At 42.4% G+C, this 22700-nt stretch overlaps 1 protein-coding gene across 2 annotated transcripts; it reads left to right on the top strand.

Annotated features, from left to right (window-relative positions):
- Positions 1–116: 116 nt before the first annotated feature.
- Positions 117–20993, top strand: cpeb1a (cytoplasmic polyadenylation element binding protein 1a). Of its 2 annotated transcripts, none has more exons than XM_029668697.2 (12): positions 117–501; positions 1001–1175; positions 2557–2754; positions 13012–13214; positions 16918–17200; positions 17560–17673; positions 17824–17913; positions 18294–18430; positions 18709–18907; positions 19169–19263; positions 19389–19469; positions 19666–20993. In XM_029668697.2, the coding sequence occupies exons 1-12, from the start codon at positions 487–489 to the stop codon at positions 19774–19776; spliced, it is 1701 nt and encodes a 566-aa protein (XP_029524557.1). In that variant the 5' UTR covers positions 117–486; the 3' UTR covers positions 19777–20993. The 2 variants fall into 2 exon arrangements, with proteins under 2 accessions (XP_029524557.1, XP_029524556.1); XM_029668696.2 differs by having other exon boundaries at positions 17824–17928.
- The last annotated feature ends 1707 nt before the right edge of the window (positions 20994–22700 follow it).

Raw genomic sequence — 22700 nt, 5'->3', positions numbered from 1 at the left:
ACTTGATACTCTTTGATGTGGATATTTGTTATCGACTTGTCTTCAAATTCAGCTACTTCCTGTTTGTAAGGTACAATGTATCCAATTTAGATGTGATATGACGTCATGTCTGGAAGCAACTGACCCTAGGGCCCATGAGCAGACAGTGTGATTTCCCTCCGCGTGCTGAATCTAAAAATAGTTCAATAGGTGCCTCAAAATCCGTTTTCAGAGGTTAACAGGAGGCAATGAAATACTGGAAGTTATAGTACTGAAACTACGACGTGATGTACCCCATTTTAATTTAGTTAAAATTTGATTTGTAGGTCTGTGCATCTCTACTTCAGTGGTGCCATTTCAAATGAATTACCCCGCATGCCGTTAACAGATAAGTTGCCGCACATTTTCCTAATCATGACACCTGAGTATTGAAAGTAGTCTTCAAGTAGTGTTTCGAGGCAGGCAGACAGATATTTGACACATCCCAGCGGGTTCCTGTCCAATAATATGGCCTTTTCTCTGGTAAGTAGACTTTTGTGTGAATAGTCGAGCGCTGTCTATAAAATAAACCTCCCAGTCGTTCAACGACTATGTCCTTTTGTAAAATGAACCTTTAGCATCTTTAGCTTTTGTCCACGGTACAACTGCTAACGTTAGCTGTAGACATTTTCAATATATTATTTAAATTGAACATTTTCCCATTCATAAATAATCACCAGTCCAGCTCTAACTGTTTAACGATGTAAATGTATTTATGGTTGCCTTTTATGTCTAGTGCATATTTAATCGCGTTTTTACCATCACTTGACTGATAATAAGTTTACCTCAAACGCAGTGACAACCGGAGAAATAATAGCCAACAAGGCCAAGTTGTAAAGACTAGGCCTATTATTTCAACGTTTCCTATCTAGACTACACGGGGAATAAACCTACTTTATTGGGGAATAAGCCTACATTTGATGTATGTGCAGTATTGTCTGCCTGTTGTACATTGCATGTTCTACATTCATACTGCAAACAGAAAGAAGACCTGAGGCTCCATGACCACTGGCATACAGGCTCTCAAGCCCTGCCTACATGCAGCAATGGTGATATTTTCCGCCGAATTAACAATATGTTGGGCAACTCTCTGGACCTCACTGGGGTGTGCACTACACCCACAAACCACAAGGGGGAGCGTGTCCATCACCTGTCAGGTAATTCCAAAGCCATTTAAGAAATGCATTGTAAAATTGGACCTAGTCTAGAATTGAACAGCTATGAAGCATCCCTTTTCAGTTTTATTTTGATAAATGTGCTGAGTTCTCAGTATTGTTTCTCATAACTCCTGCAGAACGCATTCTATAGCAGTATGAGACCACAATGGCAGTCAGCTGATTCTCTTTTTGTCAATGAGATTGGGAAAGCATTGAAGCTCATTCATGCTGCTCTTGTAACCGATCCAGGTACTGGCTCCTGCCAATACCGAGGCAGAACTTGACTTCCTTCTCCTTACAGGGACGTCTTGTTCGTTTTGCCAAATGGTAAAGGGCTTATTCAGCAAGATGCAAGTTTTGTAACATTGCAGATAGAATTGTAATGTATTGAACTGACATAATGCTCTGTTCTACAAGGCTGAGAATTATGCATCTCAAAATATATCTTTATCTGAGCAGTAAATTTATACTCTTCTGAATAAGTTTCTAGGCTTTTTTTGTAGTGTTGAATGAATAGTAGTGTTGGTATCAAGCGAGCTGAATCTGTCTGCCTCCCTACCGGTCCGATTTGCTGAGTCAGACCAGACTGAGGCATATGGGGAGGGGCTGAATCTGGAGGGGGTCCAACTTCTCAGACTGCTGTTCTCCTCAGATCTCTGTTGTGTGAATCAAGTCAGTGTTTTGGAACACATTCTTAGGCAGGCAAGAGAAAGCAGAAAGCAGCTCTCAGCCTGTCTGATCAGTGCGCAGCGGCGGTTGGACACTCGCGAGAGCTACAGGAGAGTCAGCCATACGCGCACACACACAGTCGGCCGAGAGATTCTGAGGAGCACTGCTGAGCCCCACGCTCACACACATTCTACCGAGAGATACCGAGTGGAGCACATTGCTTCCTGAGCCACCCAGCCACGGGTGCTGCCTGGTTGGATCCATGTGCTGAGTGAGAGCTTTATTCAACCTATCTCTCACACCACCGAATGGCAGCGTCAGGAGTGTGTGAGGGCAGCCGAGTCCAGGTCACATGCTTAGCTGGGTGGTGATGCCGACAGAGGCATGGCAGGCTCTGGGCACTTGCCCGGGTACAGTAGGTTGGTAAGGCTGAGATGATGGGAGGGGTGTGGTGGATGAGGTGGTAGGTAGTTAGTCTAGTACCTATGTAGAATGGATTTTCCAGAGGTTGTGCATTTCTCTTGGTGTTGCCTGCTGTGAATGTTTTCTCACTATACCCTCCCTTTATACCTGCTCTCTGTCATTTTGTCTGATTCACGCCTTCCCTTACTCAGGTTCTCCCAACTTGGTTTGTCTGGTTCTCTCTTTGTACTCCTTCTCTGCCTCGTTTATACTCACTCTCTCGCTCTCTCCTTCTCTCCATACTTACTAGATGGGGATTTTGCAGCGATGGGTAGCCCTATAAGCAGCAAGGTTCCTTGCCCCTCCATAGCCCAGGGCTCTACGCTCCGTGGTGGTGGCCTGTCTGATCTCACTCAGCTGGGCCTGGGGCTGCAGTCGCTCAACCTAGCCTGCTGGGAGCAGCCCTCTGCTACCATGGAGCCTCCGTCACACACCAACTCGCCCTCCAGTGAGTATCAGTGCCATATTATACACATATCTACAAAACCTTCATAAGGGAGGGAAAATCGGTTTCTTCTTTAAGAAATTAAAAAACCTTTTATGAAATGTAGGTGAGGTGGGAGTAGTCTGTTTTGGATAAATGGAAGAATGATGATTTTTGCTTTGTTAGAAACTGGTTTTGGGATCACTGGGAAGGAATAGCACCTAGGGCTGTAGCGGGGGCCGTATCACGGTCACGAGTCATGAAGACAGTCAAATTCTATGTGACCGTTAGGTCACGGTAATTAGGCTTCTCCAATCTGATGCCGATGATGCTTATTAGTAGCTTACCAAACTTGCTAACTGCCTGGTATGGTACTCAGCACTCTATTGTCCCTATAATCACTCTGACATCAATACAAATGTATTGAAAATCTAATCACTTCATGAGAGCTCATGTTGCGTAACATTTCTATAGGCTATGCAATTGCGTGAGAAAACAAAGTGATGGCCTCTTAAAAAGAGGATTCCATCAGCTTTCTATAGGCTAGGCCTACTACATTTATTTCTCAACTTTCCTAATATTCAGTACATTGCTTCTAGGACAGGTTAATGGTGCCGGAGGAGATGGCTTCCGTCCCCTAACAGTCCCCTAACCAATTGTGCTATTGTCTTGTTTTGCGTTATTTGTAACTTATTTTGCACATAATGTCTCTGCCACCATCGCCTATGACCGAAAAGAGCTTCTAGATATCAGGACAGCGATTACTCACCTCGTACTGGAAGAAGATTATTTTTCCTTAACGAGTCGGGCGCGAAGGATTTACTCCAGACACCCGACAAGCCCCTCATCCCTGTCATTCGCAGGAGAGGGAGATATCTTGAATGTAGGTCTGGGTGCCTTGTAAGGATCCGATGGCGAGTGGGTTTGCCTTTACCATCGGTCCTATTAGCCAACGTACAATCATTGGACTATAAAATAGACGAACTACGAACACGTACACTACCGTTCAAAAGTTTGGGGTCACTTAGAAAAGTCCTTGTTTTTGAAAGAAAAGCACTTTTAAAAAAAAAATCATTAAAATAACATCAAATTGATCAGAAATACAGTGTAGACATGGTTAATGTTGTAAATTACTATTGGAGCTGGAAATGGCTGATTAAAAAAAAATATATATATATATACACACACACAGTGGGGAGAACAAGTGTTTGATACACTGCCGATTTTGCAGGTTTTCCCACTTACAAAGCATGTAGAGGTCTGTAATTCTTTTATCATAGGTACACTTCAGCTGTGAGAGATGGAATCTAAAACAAAAATCCAGAAAATCACATGGTATGACTTAAGTAATTAATTTGCATTTTATTGCATGACATAAGTACGATAAAAATTACAGACCTCTAAATGCTTTGTAAGTAGGAAAATCGGCAGTGTATCAAGTACTTGTTCTCCCCACTGTGTGTATGTATGTATATATGTATATGCTCAAAAAATTAAAGGGAACACCAAAATAACACATCCTAGATCTGAATGAATGACATTTTCTAATTAAATACTTTTTTCTTTACATAGTTGAATGTGCTGACAAAAAAAATCACACAAATTATCAATGGAAATCAAATTGATCAACCCATGGGGGTCTGGATTTGGAGTGACACTCAAAATTAAAGTGGAAAACCACACTACAGGCTGATCCAACTTTGATGTAATGTCCTTAAAACAAGTCAAAATGAGGCTCAGTAGTGTGTGTGGCCTCCACGTGCCTGTATGACCTCCCTACAACGCCTGGGCATGCTCCTGATGAGGTGGCGGGTGGTCTCCTGAGGGATCTCCTCCCAGACTTGGACTAAAGCATACGCCAACTCCTGGACAGTCTGTGGTGCAACGTGGCATTGGTGGATGGAGCGAGACATGATGTCCCAGATGTGCTCAATTGGATTCAGGTCTGGGGAAGGGGCGGGCCAGTCCATAGCATCAATTCCTTCCACTTGCAGGAACTGCTGACACACTCCAGCCACATGCGGTCTAGCATTGTCTTGCATTAGGAGGAACCCATGGCCAACCGCACCAGCATATGGTCTCACAAGGGGTCTGAGGATCTCATCTCGGTACCTAATGGCAGTCAGGCTGCCTCTGGCGAGCACATGGAGGGCTGTGCGGCCCCCCCAAAGAAATACCACCCCACACCATGACTGACCCACCGCCAAACCGGTCATGCTGGAGGATGTTGCAGGCAGCAGAACGTTCTCCACTGTGTCTCCAGACTCTGTCACATGTGCTCAGTGTGAACCTGCTTTCATCTGTGAAGAGCACAGGGCGCCTGTGGCGAATTTGCCAGTCTTGGTGTTCTCTTGCAAATGCCAAACGTCCTGCACGGTGTTAGGCTGTAAGCACAACCCCCACCTGTGGACGTCGGGCCCTCATACCACCCTCATGGCGTCTGTTTCTGACCGTTTGAGCAGACACATGCACATTTGTGGCCTGCTGGAGGTCATTTTGCAGGGCTCTGGCAGTGCTCCTCCTTGCACAAAGACTGAGGTAGCGATCCTGCTGCTGGGTTGTTGCCCTCCTACGGCCTCCTCCCCGTCTCCTGATGTACTGGCCTGTCTCCTGGTAGCACCTCCATGCTCTGGACAGACACAGCAAACCTTCTTGCCACAGCTCACATTGATGTGCCATCCTGGATGAGCTGCACTACCTTAGCCACTTGTGTGGGTTGTAGACTCTGTCTCATGCTACCACTAGAGTGAAAGCACCGCCAGCATTCAAAAGTGACCAAAACATCATCCAGGAAGCATAGGAACTGAGAAGTGGACTGTGGTCACCACCTGCAGAACCACTCCTTTATTGGGGGTGTCTTGCTAATTGCCTATTTCCACCTGTTGTCTATTCCATTTGCACAACAGCATGTGAAATTTAATGTCAATCAGTTTTGCTTCCTAAGTGAACAGTTTGATTTCACAGAAGTGTGATTGATTTGGAGTTACATTGTGTTGTTTAAGTGTTCCCTTTATTTTTTTTGAGCAGTGTATGTGTGTGTGTGTGTATATATATATATATATATAATATGCTAATTGATCATTAGAAAACCCTTTTGCAATTATGTTAGCACAGCTGAAAACTGTTTCTGATTTAAAGAAGCAATAAAACTGTCCTTTAGCTTAGTTGTGTATCTGGAGCGTTAGCATTTGTGGGTTCAATTACAGGCTCAAAATGGCCAGAAACAAGTACTTTCTTCTGAAACTCGTCAGTCTATTCTTGTTCTGAGAAATGCAAAAAATTGCAAGAAACTGAAGATCTCGTACAACGCTGTGTACTACTCCCTTCACAGAAGAGCGCAAACTAGCTCTTACCAGAATAGAAAAAGGAGTGGGAGGCCTCGGTGTACAACTGAGCAAGAGGACAAGTACATTTGTCCTTGCATGTCCTCAACTGGCAGCTTCATTAAATAGTACCTGCAAAACACCCGTCTCAAAGTCAACAGTGAAGAGGCAACTCCGGGATGCTGGCCTTCTAGGCAGAGTTCCTCTGTCCAGTGTCTGTTCTTTTGCCCATCTTAATCTTTTATTTTTATTGGCCAATCTGAGAGATGGCTTTTTCTTTGCAACGCTGCCTAGAAGGCCAGCATCCTGGAGCCAATAACCAACAATTTAGCGGCCTTTGAAGCATTCTAGTACAGTTAAATAGTTAACACACACACGGACGCAGCGGTCTAAGGCACTGCATATCAGTGCAAGAGGTGTCACTACAGTCCCTGGTTCGAATCCAGGCTATATCATATCTAGCCGTGATAGGGAGTCCCATAGGGCGGCGCAGAGTTAGCCCAGGGTCGTCTGGGGTAGGCCGTCATTGTAAATAATTTGTTCTTAATTGACTTTCCTAGTTAAAGGTTACACATACACCACACTGACCAAAAGGTTATTTTGTTGGCGTTTACGTATGTCCCCATTACCAGTAAAACATAATCAAAACCTATTTCTTTCACTTACTTGCTGTGCTGTTTTGTTTTTCATTTGTTCAGTCATTTCATTCTCAACCAGGATTTCTATAGAACACAGTTTGGGTCTTTGCGTGTCAAAAAAGATACACGTCAATTAAGTTTGTTGACCAATCAGGACCTGAATATGACCTCATGTCACATAATAATTTAACACGTTCATACATTTTTTACAGAGTTATTACATATTGGTTACACTCACTTGTATGTCATATATCACAACGATTCATCGATACGTATGCTATGATGCTGGTAAAGTCTCGCACACCTACAGTGCTGGTCATTTAAAAAAAAAGCTAGCTTATGGATGCAAACAATGTTCTTCCCCAAAAACATAGCTAAACGACATATGTTACATTAGCTATAGTTAGCTAGCTAACTACATAGCTAGGTGTAATCTAAAATTACCCTAGTTTATAAAAAATGATTTTACTTGATTAATGGTGCTCGGACCCATCTATGTGAAGCTCGCCACAATAAGGATTAGCCACGAGGACTTTGAGGTTAGCCTTCAAAATATAAATATGACATTGACAGTGATGCAAATTAATACAAATAGTAGAATTATGCCATAATTGAATAGATCATGCTAAAGGAGGTTGGCATGTTACATAAAATCAACAAAAGTGTCAAATGAACAAATCTGTTGAAATCACACTGTTTTATACTTTAGAATTGCAATGGGGGCATACTTATTTCACTGTACAGCCTATGGATTATAGATCAATTACATGGGGTATCAGTCTACTCAGTGACACCCAGAGAACATTAGCATTGTAGCTCTTATTGCGGGACTCTGAAACAACTGTAAATTGAGCCACATTTATTGTCAACCTATGTGGACTGAACACTATTCCCGAGGAAAAACAATACTGCGTGGGTATTTTGAAGTCTGAGGACGTTGGGAAAAAATATATTTGGCATTGAGTAGACTGAAAGCTTATTTCATTGATCCCCAATCCTTAGGTAAAGCTGTACAGTGCAATATGTCAATACACACAATAGGCTGACTGGGTAGGGGATTTCACAGTCGCAGTCCCGCTATGAGACAACGCTAATATTCGCGTAAACTCTTAACAATTGTGTTCTGTGGGTATCACAGAGTAGACTGATACCCCATTTCATTGCTTCACATTCCAACCTTGTTTAATATTATCTAGTCTAAATATGGCATGATTCCACCAATTTGTAACCTTCTGCATCACTTTCAATGAGGTGCGTTTTATCTTGAAGGCCAACTGCAAATTCCACTATTGTGCCTAATCCTTATTGTGGCTAGCTTCACAACCCGTTCCGGTTGAGCTTCACTAGCCAGATGAAGCTAGCTGGCTGCTTATAACGCTAGCTATTTATTTTCAATAGGCGAACAAGTTGCTACCTAGCTAATACTTACTCACAGGGATTCCTAAATCATTACTAAGAATAATGAAAATAACTGCTGTTTCTACTGGTCATGGTCTTCAGGCTGGTTGTATTGGTGCTAGCTACCCCAGAAGTTGCAGTTGAACTAATTATTCTTTATTACCAACGTGGTATTGTAAACACATCGTTCGTGGCCAGTGTTTGCAGACTTTGACAGTGCTACTGATAGTAGTGGTGGCGCTTGGCTTGCACGTGCAAATTCAGAACACACAACATTCTGTAATAGAACTGTTATTTAACGTGTCAAATAGTGTTAATTGACGTGTCTTTTTTGACACACAAAGACCCAAACGGCGTTCCATAGTATGTTGTGAAGCTAATGTGTGTAACTCCGGTAGGGCAACATGAAAAATGGCACACTTGGTAGTGTGTACCGGCGGTGCTCAACTAGTCGCGAAGCCAACATCACCCACGACAGAGAGCAGTTGATTGTCAAGGGCAATGAATTCCATTATCTTGGTGTTAATGGATTTTGCCTTGGAGTTGTCTCGCTGAAATGTTCTTACTATTTCAAATGACTGCTCAAATTGTTGACTTGTTGATCCACACGACATTGTGGTATCGGTTAGGAATGCTGTGTTGCATGTGTAGCGCAACATTTTATGCAGCGTCTTTACTTCATGTACCTACGTTATATAGGTATGCACGTCAGCTTTGACATCAGTTTTGCACATCAACGTTAAACTGGACAGCTGGCTGATGTTGGCATTTTTAGCTAATATCGGCGGATTCCGATATATCGTGCATCCCTACATATTACCTCGACTAACCGGTGCACCCGCACATTGACTAAGTACTGTTACCCCTTGTATATAACCTCACTATTGTTATTTTACTGCTGCTCTTTAATTATTTGTTACTTTTTAATTTTTTTTACTTTACACTTATTTTTCTTAACTGCATTGTTGGTTAAGAGCTGTTGAACTGTTGTATTCAGCGCATGTGACAAATAAAATTTGATTTGATTTTACAACAGGTGTATAGCCTACCTGGCTGGCATGAAAATGAACCATAGAAAAAAGTGTCCGCCATTCGCTATTTAATAATGACGTATTTTTTTCCCCCTGCCCCAATTTAGAGACCGTGCATAATGGTCCATTCTAAATCAAAATGAATTTCACACATGTTAGTTAGTATATGTAAAGGTTAAATCAAGAATAGTCTGATGGGTGACAATATTAGCCTACTCACTTGTGAATTATATATTAGCACTTGGGAATGATGCCCAGCTTAAGGCAAACCATGCCTTTTTTTTTAAATAACTTTTTCTAATCACAGTTTGCCACATGTAGCCTTGCCCATAGGCCCGTATGTTTTCATAAGGTTTGTATCATAACTAAAGTGGCCGAATAACTTCTTTAAAATTAACCACATTAATCTGCTTTAAAACAGGTGTAGGCCCTAACTGGCTCATGCAGTGTGTTAGTTTCATGTTTGGGGAAGATAATTTTCACCATAAAAATGCACCTTTTATAATAAAAGCATTACATGCATAATTGCATTTGTGGTCCTGCTAAATGACTTAAATGTAAATGTAATGTAATGGTCATAATGGTGTTTTCCCGCTAATGGACAATTCACGCTTATATCCTACTGCTGTGTGCGCATTGTTGCTTATATAATGTGAAGAAATCAGTCACATATCAGTCAGCCTCATTACACAAAGTGTTTTTTATGCTAGTGCTTAGATCCCAAATTAATACATCACATCCCACAACTGTCCCAGGATTATAGGAGGATTATTTATTTCTGGCACAGAATAGAATGGGTCAACTTTTGTACTATGCTAGTAGATTGACATAGGCTAGTGCCTTTGCTGTTCGTTAGGCCTACTCATCTTGTTGGCTGACGAAGTAAATGTGGACAGTTTTTCAAATCTTCAATATGCACCTCGGAATTGGATAAGGACGCACGCAGTTGCGTCCCGATGTGGCTGTCTTCACTTGTAGCCTGTGAGAAAGATCCGATCAGATGATGGAGCCGCGTGAGCCAGAGGTGCTTCGGAGCAGGCAGCACTCAGGGATGCAAAAGGCATGGATTTTTTTTAGGTTACATTATGGCCACACAAAGGGAATGCCGCTGGGAAATTCAAGGCGTTATCAAGAGCTTCTCAAATTGTGAATGAGAGACGACGAAGTGTCTATAGCCTGCATAAAAAACAAAGTAGAGCGCATGCCTTTCAAACATCATTAGTCGCATCATGTAGCCTTACAATGTATTAAAAATCTAAACATATGGCCCGCCATTTGTATCACAACTAATGTTACATAACTCTAAATTAAGTATATAGGAGTATCTATTTCTTTGTTAACCGCTCTACATGGAATAGCTACATGTGCGCACTCCCTCAAATCATTTGGAGAAAATATTCTTGCTATTAAATTTGTATTCTTCATACTATAAAATAATGCCACGTAATACTAAGCAAATCTTGTCTGCTAAATGAACTATTGTAGCCCACAGCCATATGGCATAGCCAGATCAAGACCTAACATCAAGGATAACTCGGAGTATGCTTTTCTGTTCTTCTGAAATAGACTACATTTTCTTAATATCATGTTTCTTTAGGCCTGTTGTGGGGGAAATATTGTTTTGAAGAAATCTAAAAATCAAACATTATTTAATTACTGCAGTAATGGAGCTGGTCAGTAACCTCCCCTGGAGGTGATCACTGCGAACTCAACAAGCTGGTTTGAGTCAGCAAAGTCCATCCTCCAGTCTACATAAACACAACAGATGTATGGAATGGGTCACGAGGTTAAGATTTATAGGAAATATAACATACAGCAAACAGTATCTGCTGTAAAAGGTTTTCATTGTGTAGAGACCAGTGTCTGGCCCCTCAACTCCATGCTGGAGCCATGGCTCTCTGGTACCGTATAGAACAGAAACATTAACTCATGTTCTGGAATGCGGTATCCCCAAAGACATTGTAAATCTCCTGTCAGTGTTATCTCCCAGAGGCCCACTTTCAGTTCACACAGACACAATAGAGTTCTAAGAACTCTATTCTGTTGCATAAAACAACCATTTGATGCAATTAAAAGTATTATAACAATCTTGCAATTTTGCTCTTACACTGTCTAAAATAATGGATTTATTGTGAAGGTATAGCCTATGTTACATGGACTTATAGACTTTTTAAAATGTAGATGTTCCAAAGGTATGCATCAGTGGCTTGTGTGGAAGCCGGGAGATGCGAAATGTGTTCATGGTAATTGCCGTTAATTAACATAAGCACATTTTTGCGTGAGATCGACAGTTATTTGCTTGACAATCACTGGCTGACAAAATGTAGTGACCGCCAACAGCCCTAATATAACCCTATGTGATAAACCTGGCTGTGATTCATTCTTTCAAATGTCCTAATAGAACCCCCTAATCCCCTTTTGGGGTGTGCTGGTATGATTTTTGATCTATAATGTGCTCTCTGGATTAGGATGGCCTTTGATGTAAGTGGCAGCAATGAGCTCCTACTTCCAAGGATGATTAATCAGACCTATTTCTGTGCACAAGGGTAAACACTCTTCCAGAAGGGGCCAGCCCTGGTTCTGCCTCATCACGTCTCTTAATTCTTTGCTGTGACTAATCAGTTTTGTCTCTGGCATGGCACACTCGCTGCTGACGCAGTTTTGTTTGGCCTGGCAGTGGCACCCTCATCCAGGGCAGTGAGGCCACAGAATGTAATCACATTTGAATGCCGAGGGCCCAGTTTCCCAATAGCGATGGGACTTAGGCTTAGTAGTGTTTTAACAATGCATCTTTTCTACAACGGCCAAAGATGTAACATGAGTTTCCCAAAACACCATGCAGAGATGCTAAGTGTGTCGTTGGAGCATGTCAATACTGATAGGATCAAAAGAAGGGGAGCGCTGTACTTTCTCTTACCTTAAAATTATAATTTCACAATACTGACATCTGATCAGCTCCTAGGGATATTACCACCTATGCCTGCAAATTGAGGCGGCTTATTCTAATGCTTACAAAATGAAAATACACTAAATTACAGATTCGTCACACTGTTTGGCTACACATGAAATGTATCGAGACAAATTGGACAGTAGCCTACAAGTAGCAAACTGGAACTCAATTGCTTAAACATGAAATGTGTTTCAATATGATTTTTTTCATTTGATGCATCGTTTTATACGTTGCTTGTTTGTATCAATTGCAAAGACATTGGCAACTTATCAACTTTGTTCTGAAGTTAACACGGTCACAGAGATATGGATAATCCATGTGATTCTATGATTAGTGGAGATCTGTGTATAAAGTGACGTGGGATGACAAAAGTATCTAATGACGTACTTAGCTCTTTTATGAGCGGTCTTAGGCAGGTGTTGAAATTGAAAAACGCTCGTAATCTAACAATGTTTTTGGGAAACCGCTCCCGATTTAATGACGCTCTTATGAAAGTTATGATGAACTTAGTGTTGACGCTTTTGGGAAATCAGGTCCAGGGCTGTTCCTCTGAATCCTCCTCTGCTCTAACCTTTTACCATTAAAACCCATACATTAAGGTTGTGTGCTTCACTTTAATGTGTTCCCAGGTTAATAACTTGAAATCACCCAGAGCAGCGCTTCTTAATCTTGGTTGCAGGAATCCAAAGGGATGCACATTTTAGATTTTGCCTTAGCACTACGCACCTGATTCAAAGCTTGAGTTAGTTATTTGAATCCGCTGTGTAGTGCTGGGGCTAAAACGTGCACCCCTTCGCACAAGTACCAGAATTAAGAAACGCTGACCTTGAGGAAACAAAATGCTGTCTTCACTGGCTCTGTGAATTTGTTGAGGTTTCCTTCAGTGATGTCCCTCTCAAGTTGCAGTATGATGAGCACATGAGTATTCTTTGTATTTATAGTGCTAGGCATGCTGGGTAGCCCACTGGGCCAGGCTCTGGAACCTCTGGGCACCACAGATCTGCTGGCGACGTTCCCTGGGCTGAGTCAGGGTGGAAATCCCCGCGTGGAGGGGCGCTCCTTCCTGGACTCGCGCTGCAGCAGCCCGGCCGACTCTGAAACCAGTGGCTTTAGCTCCGGATCAGACCACCTCTCTGAGCTGCTGGTGAGTTTTGATTGAAGACCCTAGAATATACCTCTTTATGGCGCAGTTTCATATGCCCAGATTCAGGTCCGGCCCTAGCCTTTTGGGAGTTCTAAGCAAGTTTTGTTTGGGGGCCCTACCACCTTGGGACCTTTTGCGACACCCCACCAACCAAATCAAAAACTAATTTCCTGCAATTCAGCACATTTTGGCATGGGGTGGAGACAAAATTTTGCCGTTTAAAGGCTAATAATTGAGCTAAGGTCTGTTAGTGAATGACGAGGAGCACTTCTGATGTCTACTATTCAAACTCAACAGTAAGTAAGTTTACTTAAATGTAAATGTAAGTTAAGGGGCCCTGTTTAATCAGATCACTCCTCAGCTATACTCAAGATGGTGTAGGCCATTTTTTGCTTTTTATAGTGAAATAGTGGTTTGCCACATTTGATTACACTATAATCAGTTATGGCTAGCCTGAGGCAGCTAGAAATATTCCTGGTATGCACTTAAACTGTCTGGATCCATCAACAACAAATTGTGAAAAATGTATGTCAGAGTAAAGGTTGGGTAGGTATCAGTGTTGTAGTACTCAAGACCTGTCTCGATACCATACATTGGCTCGGTCGTGTCGGATACATTTGTACTCTGTCTCAGACAGCCGAGATCAGCGGAGTTAAAAATAGAAAAAATTAAAATAATCCAGCGCATAACTGCTTCACCAGACCAAATGTCTATCAAATTTGAATTGTCACATGCTCAGAATACATCAGGTATTGTGAAATGCTTACTTACAAACCATTAACCAGGCGTAGAACTTTTTGTGAAATTCTTACTTACCAACAATGCAGTTCAAGAAAGAGTTAAGAAAATATTTACTTAATAAACTGAAGTAAAAAATGTCAAATTAAAAAGTAACACAATATAAATAGCGTGGCTATATACAGGGTATAGGGGTATGGCAAGTCAAGTTATTTTGTACATGTAGGTAGGAGTAAAGTGACTGCATAGATAAGTGATAGCAGCAGTGTAAAAACATAGTCGGGGTGGCCATCTGATTTAATTGTTCAGCAGTCTTATGGCTTGGGGGTAGAAGCTGTTAAGGAGCATTTTGGTCCTAGATTTGGCGCTCCGGTAGCAGTTGGGTACCGGAGTGACTGGAGTCATTTTTTGGGCCTTCCCCTGACACTGCCTAGTATATAGGTCCTGGATGTCAGGAAGCGTGGCCCGTGATGTCCTTGGACATGTGCACTACCCTCTGTAGTGCCTTGCGGTCGGAGGCCAAGCTGTTGCCATACCAGGATGGATGTATAGACTCCTTTCTTGAAAACATTATCGTAACAGCCTTATCTATTAGACATGTTTGCGCAGTGGCGAACCTATAAGCCTTCTGTGTGTGACAGATTTGTGATTCTGAAAGGACAGCAAACGTAATACCAGCGCACTCACAAAGGGCCAGTGGTGTAGAGGGTATACGCAGGTATAAACATTATACCCACCTTTTTTTTCAGTGGGAATTGCGTATACTCGCTACTTAATCCCTACTGATATGTATCAAAGTAGTGTAGTGGAGGTATACGACTTATCAATTATGTAGGACAATAGATAAATCATGCACAAAGTAGCCTACATAATCGCAAAGCGCGTGAAATATATTCACATGCGTGCCGCACACAGCCTAGTTTCAGTGCAATATCATCTGCAGGCAGCAAAATTGTGCAGCTTTCAACTTGTTTTGGCAAGGAGCAGCTCACAGAAGAATGACATCGGTAGGGAAGGAAAGACGTTTCAACTTACAGTGCATTCGTAAAGTATTCAGACCCCTTGACTTTCAACATTTAATGTTACAGCCTTATTCTAAAATGGATTTTTTAAAATTAAAAAAATTCTCATCAATCTATACACAATACACCTTTTTACATTTTTGCAAATGTATTAAATAACTTCAATCACCTGGATTTAAGTATTCAGACCCTTTACTCAGTACTTTATTGAAGCATCTTTGGCAGCGATTTAAAGCCTAAAGTCTTCTTGGATATGATGCTACAAGCTTGGCACACCTGTATTTGGGGAGTTTCTCCCATTCTTCTCTGCAGATCATCTCAAGCTCTGTCAGGTTGGATGGGGGGAGCGTGATGGTCAAGAATGCTCTAGATAACGTGTAACCAGCTCCGCTAAGGTCAGTGAGGTGTTCTCTCATTTGTCTAGAAGTAGCTAGCTAGCCAACTTTAGCCAGTTAGCTTGGGTGCTAGGTTGGGATAAGCATGCATTGGCAGGCAACTGCAGAAGGATGACAAGGCTACAATTCCCCATCGTTTATCAGTGCAATTTTGACGGTCAACTAGCTGAAAGGTTTGAGAGGGTTTATCTAATGTTGCTTCGTTAAATTTTAGCTCCTCTTGCTCTGGATAGCATTAGTTGATGTGCATAACTGAGGGAGAGAGCCTACCTTTCATGGTTGTTTGATCAATAGGGCTGTAAAGGGGGTTTATATGGACTTTAAATGCAGCAATGTTTCTCACACTTTATTTTCAAAGAGATTGCTAACAGCAAGCGCTCTGCAATAAACACTGTTCCGTTCACCTGATGATGATCATTTGAAACTTAACTAACAAATTAGCAACAACATCCTCTTTGATAACACCTGCTGCAGCCACTGCAAACTAGCCGACAACAAAAGATAGCTAGCGAGACAGGGAAAACTACTGCTCGCTATTGCGCGGTGACTTGTTGGCCTTCAAGAAGGCAAGTTTCCATACGTTTTTATATAAACGGTACCACCTATTAAGCTCCCCGAGTGGCACAGCGGTCTTAAGGCACTGTATCTCAGTGCAAGAGGCGCCACTACAGTCCTTGGTTCGAATCCAGGCTGTATCACATCTGCAGCGATTGGGGGTCCCATAGGACAGTGCGCAATTGGCCCAGTGTCGTCCGGGGTGGGCAGTCATTGTAAATAAGAATTTGTTCTTAACTGACTTGACTAGTTAATCAAAAATAGCTATTGGTTGATTTCACTGTCACTCCACAAAATGTTGCCCTAATACAGTTGAATGGCAGATGCCTTTATCTTGCTTCAGATGGCCTAGCCAATAGCTGACGTGGCTAGCTAGAGACCAGCAAAGAAAAAAAAATAAACCTTTACACCTGCATTGCTTGCTGTTTGGGGTTTTAGGCTGGGTTTCTGTACAGCACTTTGAGATATCAGCTGATGTACGAAGGGCTATATAAATCAATTTGATTTGATATAAATCCTGATTTTCTCTTTCGTGTTAACCCTTTCCAACAAAAACTAAAGAGAATAAATTGGAAATATTTCAAAATAATTACATTGTTTTATAAATCCTTACCCCTTCTCTGAAGGTTTTAGAAGGCCAATTATTCCCCATGGTGTTTGGGCTAGTAATTATTTGTAGTGGCTCTATTTTTCCCTCCGTGTATTTTTTCACTATTCTGAATGTCTGAAGAATCCATATGTTCTGAAATATGAACACTGAAATACTGGATATTTTGCGCTCTTATGGTGGTGATTTTACAAAATTACAATGGTCTTGAATTGGACTGGCATTTTTCTGGTCTTGACTCTGTCTCCAACCCCTTGTCCCCCTCCCGGTCTTGATCTTGAATCTGTCTCGAACACAACACTGGTAGGTATTGATTTGGAACTGGCACTAGAGTTCTGTGCACAGTTCTGGCTGTAGTTAAGTGTGTGTGTGTTCCCTCTCTGCAGTCTTCTCTGCGGATCTCCCCGCCCCTGCCCTTCATGATGCCGGGGGTACAACAGAGGGACCCCCACATTCTAGGCACAGCCGTTGACTGTCCTCGCCTGGACCTCCACAACAACTCTGCTCTCAGCCCTGAGCCCCCCACCCTAAAGGGCCAAAGCTACTGTGGGGTGCCCCTGGTCAAGTGCTTGCCCCAGGCCTCAGTGTGGCCCAGCTGGGACTTGCTGGAGGAGCCCCAGAAGCCCTTCAACATTGAGAGGGAGGCTCGCCTGCACAGACAGGCTGCAGGTTGTTGGATTCGATTGCAAAATGATTTGTAACACAGTTTACTCCAAACGGAAAACATTTTGCAATGAAAACAAGTTTCTATTGGACAGATTCATGTAGGCCCCTCTTTCCGTTTGCTCTGTTCACTTCCGTTTTGGTTCTTAAAGAGTAAATGTTTTTGTTGCAAGAAGTATAGAATATACCCCAGTTCTCCACGGCCATGTTCTTGCTGGTTCCCCCCTCTCACTCAACTTGATTGCCCAATTAAATGTAAATGATTGACAATTTCAGGAGTCTAGTAATTTAGTTGCATTTGACTCTTTATTCTTCTACATGCTACAGTTGTACTGTGCTATCATCTTTCTTACTTTTTCTTCCAGCTGTGAACGATGCCACCTTCACATGGAGCGGCCAGCTGCCTCCTAGGAACTACAAGAACCAAGTGTACTCATGTAAAGTGTTCCTGGGCGGTGTGCCATGGGATGTGACTGTAGGTGAGAAGAGCCAAAAAAAATAAAAAATAAGAATGCTAATTTTGTTTCCGTTTCAAAACGTTGTGCCCTACTGAACATAACCCAGGTTTGATAGATAAGAGCGTCTGCTAAATTACTGTGACATACCTCTTCTCTCCCCTCCCTCCACAGCCAGCCTGGTCGGCACGTTCGGCGTGTACGGACCTCTGAGTGTGGAGTGGCCGGGTAAGGATGGGAGGCACCCACGCTGCCCACCCAAAGGTAATATGCCTAAAGGTAATGCTGACGTGGTAGGAATTTTATTTTACTCATTCTCCCAGAGCACAGAGGTGGACACGTACATTGGCATGTATTCACTTCTGGTGTTTCACAGTAAGTGGTGCCTTCTATTTTTGTTTATTATTCGGTGGAATAAAATAACCTAAAATCCATAGTCAACCTGAATTGTATTTCAGGGAAATGTGCAATTGTTATTTATTTTCTTTTTTTTTGCGTGTAGGCGGTAAGGATATACGCAGGGATACAATGCTACAGGGATATAGATATTGAAAAATGTAGAAAAACACTGACATGTTGTGGTATGTCTAGCCTTCGTCGGGGAATGATACTCTGTGTTTTTTAACTGACACTGGTCTCTGCAGGCTATGTGTATCTGGTGTTTGAGAGTGAGCGGTCTGTCCATGGGCTGCTGCAGGCTTGCACCCAGGACCTGCTCCACAAGGATGACTATAGGGAGTATTACTACAAGATGTCTAGCCGAAGGATGCGCTGCAAGGACGTGAGTAGTGACCTTTCAAACATCTGGTTCCATTTCTGTCCATAGGACGTTCTTGTAGCACCTACCTGCTGTCTGATCTGTAGGAATTAGATGGGTGAAGGCAATGAGGTTGGCTCTTCTGCTATATTGCTCTCACTAATCCAGTTTTTGGCCCAATCAGGGTTGGACTCATGTCCATGTGTAACTGACTTTGGATGGAGCCTTCATAATTGGCTGCAGTATTCAAATTTCTCTGTATTACGTTTTTTAAAATCTTCCCCTTCCCCGCATGTCCTCAGGTGCAGGTAATCCCTTGGGTGCTGGTTGACAGTAACTTTGTGCGCTGCCCATCCCAGCGGCTGGTCCCCAGTAAGACTGTGTTTGTAGGCGCGCTGCATGGCATGCTCAATGCAGAGGCCCTGGCCTTCATCATGAACAACCTCTTCGGAGGGGTCATGTACTCTGGCATCGACACGGACAAACACAAGTACCCCATAGGTAGGTGTAGTGTGGACCAACGCACTCTGGGAATGGTTAGCCTTGTCTCCTGACACTAGTCTTTACCCTGCCAAGCTCCATCATTATCTACTGGACCACGTGAGCTGTTTTTTCTCAGGGATAACAAGTAGCATGATATTCAAAAAGGGAATAGTGCCTTTATAGTACAAGGGAAAGTGAATCTGTTAATAGCTGACATTCTGACCGAGCTATTTGTGACTTTGACGAAGGGGATGTTTAAGCATGTGTCCTTAACGGCAGGGTCGGGACGTGTGACCTTCAACAACCAGAGGAGCTACCTGAAGGCTGTGAGCGCTGCCTTTGTGGAGATCAAGACTCCAAAGTTCACCAAAAAGGTAAGGAGAGCTTCCATTGGACATCTCCATTGAGAGATGGATTGAGGCAACCTAAGCTCTCTAGCCTTACCCAGTACTCAACCTCCTTTACAGGGCTAGATCAATGCATTGATTTGTCTACTCAGGTTCAGATCGACCCCTACTTGGAGGACTCCATGTGCCAAGTGTGTAACCGACAACCAGGGCCCTTCTTCTGCAGAGACCTGGTGAGAACACCCCATACAATAGAGGGTAGAGGACACTAATCCAGCACTAATTGTATTGATGGGTTATCTCCAATGGGTTATTACTTAATACTAAACAGTTTGGGGATGATGCATTGCAGGTATTGTCATTAGTGAAATAAATGTGAGTGCTCCAGTCTGAAGTGGTGACTGACTGAGTGACTTGTTTTCTCTACAGGCCTGCTTCAAGTACTTCTGCCACTCTTGCTGGCACTGGCAGCACTCCATGGACGTGCTCCGCAGCCACAGGCCTCTCATGAGAAACCAAAAGCGCCTGGACTGCAGCTAAGCTGCCTGCTATGGCAACACTCCAGGGGGCTCCAGAGATCCCCCACAGGAGCTGGAGCCAGGATGAGGGATAGGCTAACCACAGGAGCCCCAGAGCCTGTTATCCCCCTCAACAGGGCCCAGGGGAAGAACCACTAGGAATATTCACTACTGCACTGTGCTCTCTTTTTGCCATTTACTTGTTTTCACTAATGGCCCTTATGCACAGTAAAGGGTTGGAGTTATTGAGACAACTATTATAATTCAGGAAAGGACATTAAAAGGCATCCATAGATGTTCCTCTCCCTAGATTTTGAGTTGATTTTGTTGTTGATCCTTAACTTTATATATTTCAGGTCCCATTGTTCTTCATTGCAGATGCCAGACTGTGCCTTTTTTTATTTTTTTTGACCATCCCACCACACCTACCAAAATTCCTCAGAGGTAGATGTTTTTGTTGGGGGGGTGAGGAGTTTGGGAATCAGTTGTCCAGTAGCGTACCTTGATATTTTTACGCAGGTATTTTACAAATTTTTACTCATTGTTTTAAGTCCTAAAATGGTAACTTAATATAATATCTACTTGACTGCTTTTTAATTTATATTTGCCGATTTTTAAGTTTTGGCCCCTTCAAAGTAATTACCTGGGGCTGTCGGTTTGTACATTTGAGTTTTTTTTACAAATATGAAGTGGTTGAAGCCTTTGCTCTGCCTAGCTGTCGGTGCTCCAGCATTTTTAGCCATCCATTGCCAGATGCTGACCAGTCAAACCAACAGGCTTTCAACTAATGATCAGATAATATGGAAATAACACTGGAACGAACCTTGATCTCGACTGTACATAGTTTTAATCAACTTACTGTTGTACTTTTTGATTTGCATTTGAGAAAAGGTTTGACTTGTTTTTTTTAATCACCTGTTATCTTTTTTCAGCAGGACAGATGTCATCGGAAGTGTTTTTCTTAGCCGCTTTGTTCCTGTTGAATTTAGAACTAACTTTGCTAGTATGATGCGACCAAACATGGCTTACCTTCCCATACCCTTCTCCTACCCCTTTTGTTGTCATTGGAGGCTTTTCCAAAGACCTATTGTCATCCCTCTTTTTCTTTTCTTTTTGATCAAGTTTCTTGTGCTGCTTTTTAGGGTTTGAAAGTCTACCTCATTGGTTTGCTAATGTTGCTGCTGTTGCCTACAGGTGTGGAGGGCGTTCTGATTGCACAATAAAGGTGTTGAAGCATTATCATTGGTTCCTTGTTTATGCTAAAATACCTGCATTGAGTTTCTATACAGTACCAATCAAAAGGGTTCAAGGGTTTTTCTTTATTTATGCTATTTTATACATTGTATAATAATAATATTGAAGACATCAAAGCTATGAAATGACACGTACTAAACAAATCAAAATATATTTTAGATATTTCAAAGTAGCCACGCTTTGCACATGCTTGGCATTCTCTCAACCAGCTTCCCCTGGAATGCTTTTCCAACAGTCTTGAAGCAGTTCGCTCTGCGGTCCAACTCATCCCAAACCATCTCAATTGGGTTGAAGTCAGGTGATGGTGGAGGCCAAGTCATTTGATGCAACATTCCATCGCTCTCCTTGGTCAAGTAGACCTTAAACAAAGGAAGGAATGAAATTCCACACATGAACCTTTAGCAAGGCACACCTGTTAATTGAAATGCATTCCAGGTGACTACCTCATGAAGCTGGTTGAGAGAATGCAAAGCTGTCAAGGCAAAGGGTGGCTACTTTGAAAAATCTCAAATATATTTTGATTTGTTAAACCCTTTTTTTGGTTACTTCATGATTCCATAGTTTTGATGTCTCTACAATGTAGGAAATAGTTAAAATAAAGAGAAACCCTGGAATGAGCTGTCAACTTTTGACTGGTACTGTGTGTGTGTGGTGTGTGTGTCTATGAATGGGGATTAGTTGAAGTCACTTGTCAACACTTATGCTAAACTAGCTAGTTCCTCTCTACAAATCATCACCATGTAGAGTGCCTGTTTTGCGGCCAAAATATTTGGCCTCAACTGTATGTCCTGTTTGACTATCTTCCATAAACCAAGTTCCCGCCAGTTTTACAGAATGTTAGTATTCATGGATTGCACCGGTCACTAAGTCTCATTGTTATCAACTTTCTACAGCTGCTGCAGCATATTGATGTCTGAATGATGGTTAATGCCATATAATTATGAATTACAATACTAGAATGGCATTTACCCTTGTGATAATCCAAAAGTCAGCCATGTTGGTCTGTGATCAGATGAATGTGAAGAATTTATCTGCACTGTATGTGTGCTAGCTAGCAATAACTTTCGTCTGTCCCCTTTCCGGGCTCAAACCAGGGACCTTCTGCACACAACAGTCACCTTCGCTCCACAAAAGCCACGGCCCTTGCAGAGCAAGGGGAACAACTACTTCAGGTCTCGGAGTGAGAGACGTCACCGATTGAAACGCTATTAGAGCGCACCACCGCTAACTAGCTAGCCAGCCATTTCGCATTGGTTACACTCACCCCCCTTTTGACCTCCTTTTCCTCAGCAACCAGTGATCCGGGTCACGGCACCAATGTAACAGTATAACTTTCACATCGGTTACACTAGCTGCTATTGTCAACATATCCTATTTTTAGGTAACTTTGATATTTTCTATAGCGACTTTTTTTTCACACAAACTGAAGAAATTCAGAATTTATATAAGCAAACATTGCATGCGAAACAGCACGAAAAAACACAGAATACATAACAAATGGCAAACAACAAACACATACTTTATAATAGGCTACACAAAATGTATTCTTATGATGAGAACTGTATTGTGTACAATAGATTACTTCGAAAAAAACGGTATTGTGTGCAACAGATTACTGTAACGACCCTGGGTTTATAAGCGCGGAAATCGATCCTGCCGCACGAGGCATGCTTTTGCGGCACATTCAATTAG

The sequence above is a fragment of the Oncorhynchus nerka genome, linkage group LG9a, assembly GCF_034236695.1.
Source record: "Oncorhynchus nerka isolate Pitt River linkage group LG9a, Oner_Uvic_2.0, whole genome shotgun sequence".
NCBI lineage: Eukaryota > Metazoa > Chordata > Actinopteri > Salmoniformes > Salmonidae > Oncorhynchus > Oncorhynchus nerka.
Note: the sequence above shows the minus strand (reverse complement) of the source record. Positions and strands in the feature narration are given on the sequence as shown.

Excerpts from the sequence above, each read along its gene's own strand:
- cpeb1a (XM_029668696.2), top strand. Across the intron at positions 17,201-17,559 it reads CCTGCACAGACAGGCTGCAG|CTGTGAACGATGCCACCTTC; the intron begins GTTGTTGGATTC and ends TTTTTCTTCCAG. Across the intron at positions 17,674-17,823 it reads GCCATGGGATGTGACTGTAG|CCAGCCTGGTCGGCACGTTC; the intron begins GTGAGAAGAGCC and ends CTCCCTCCACAG.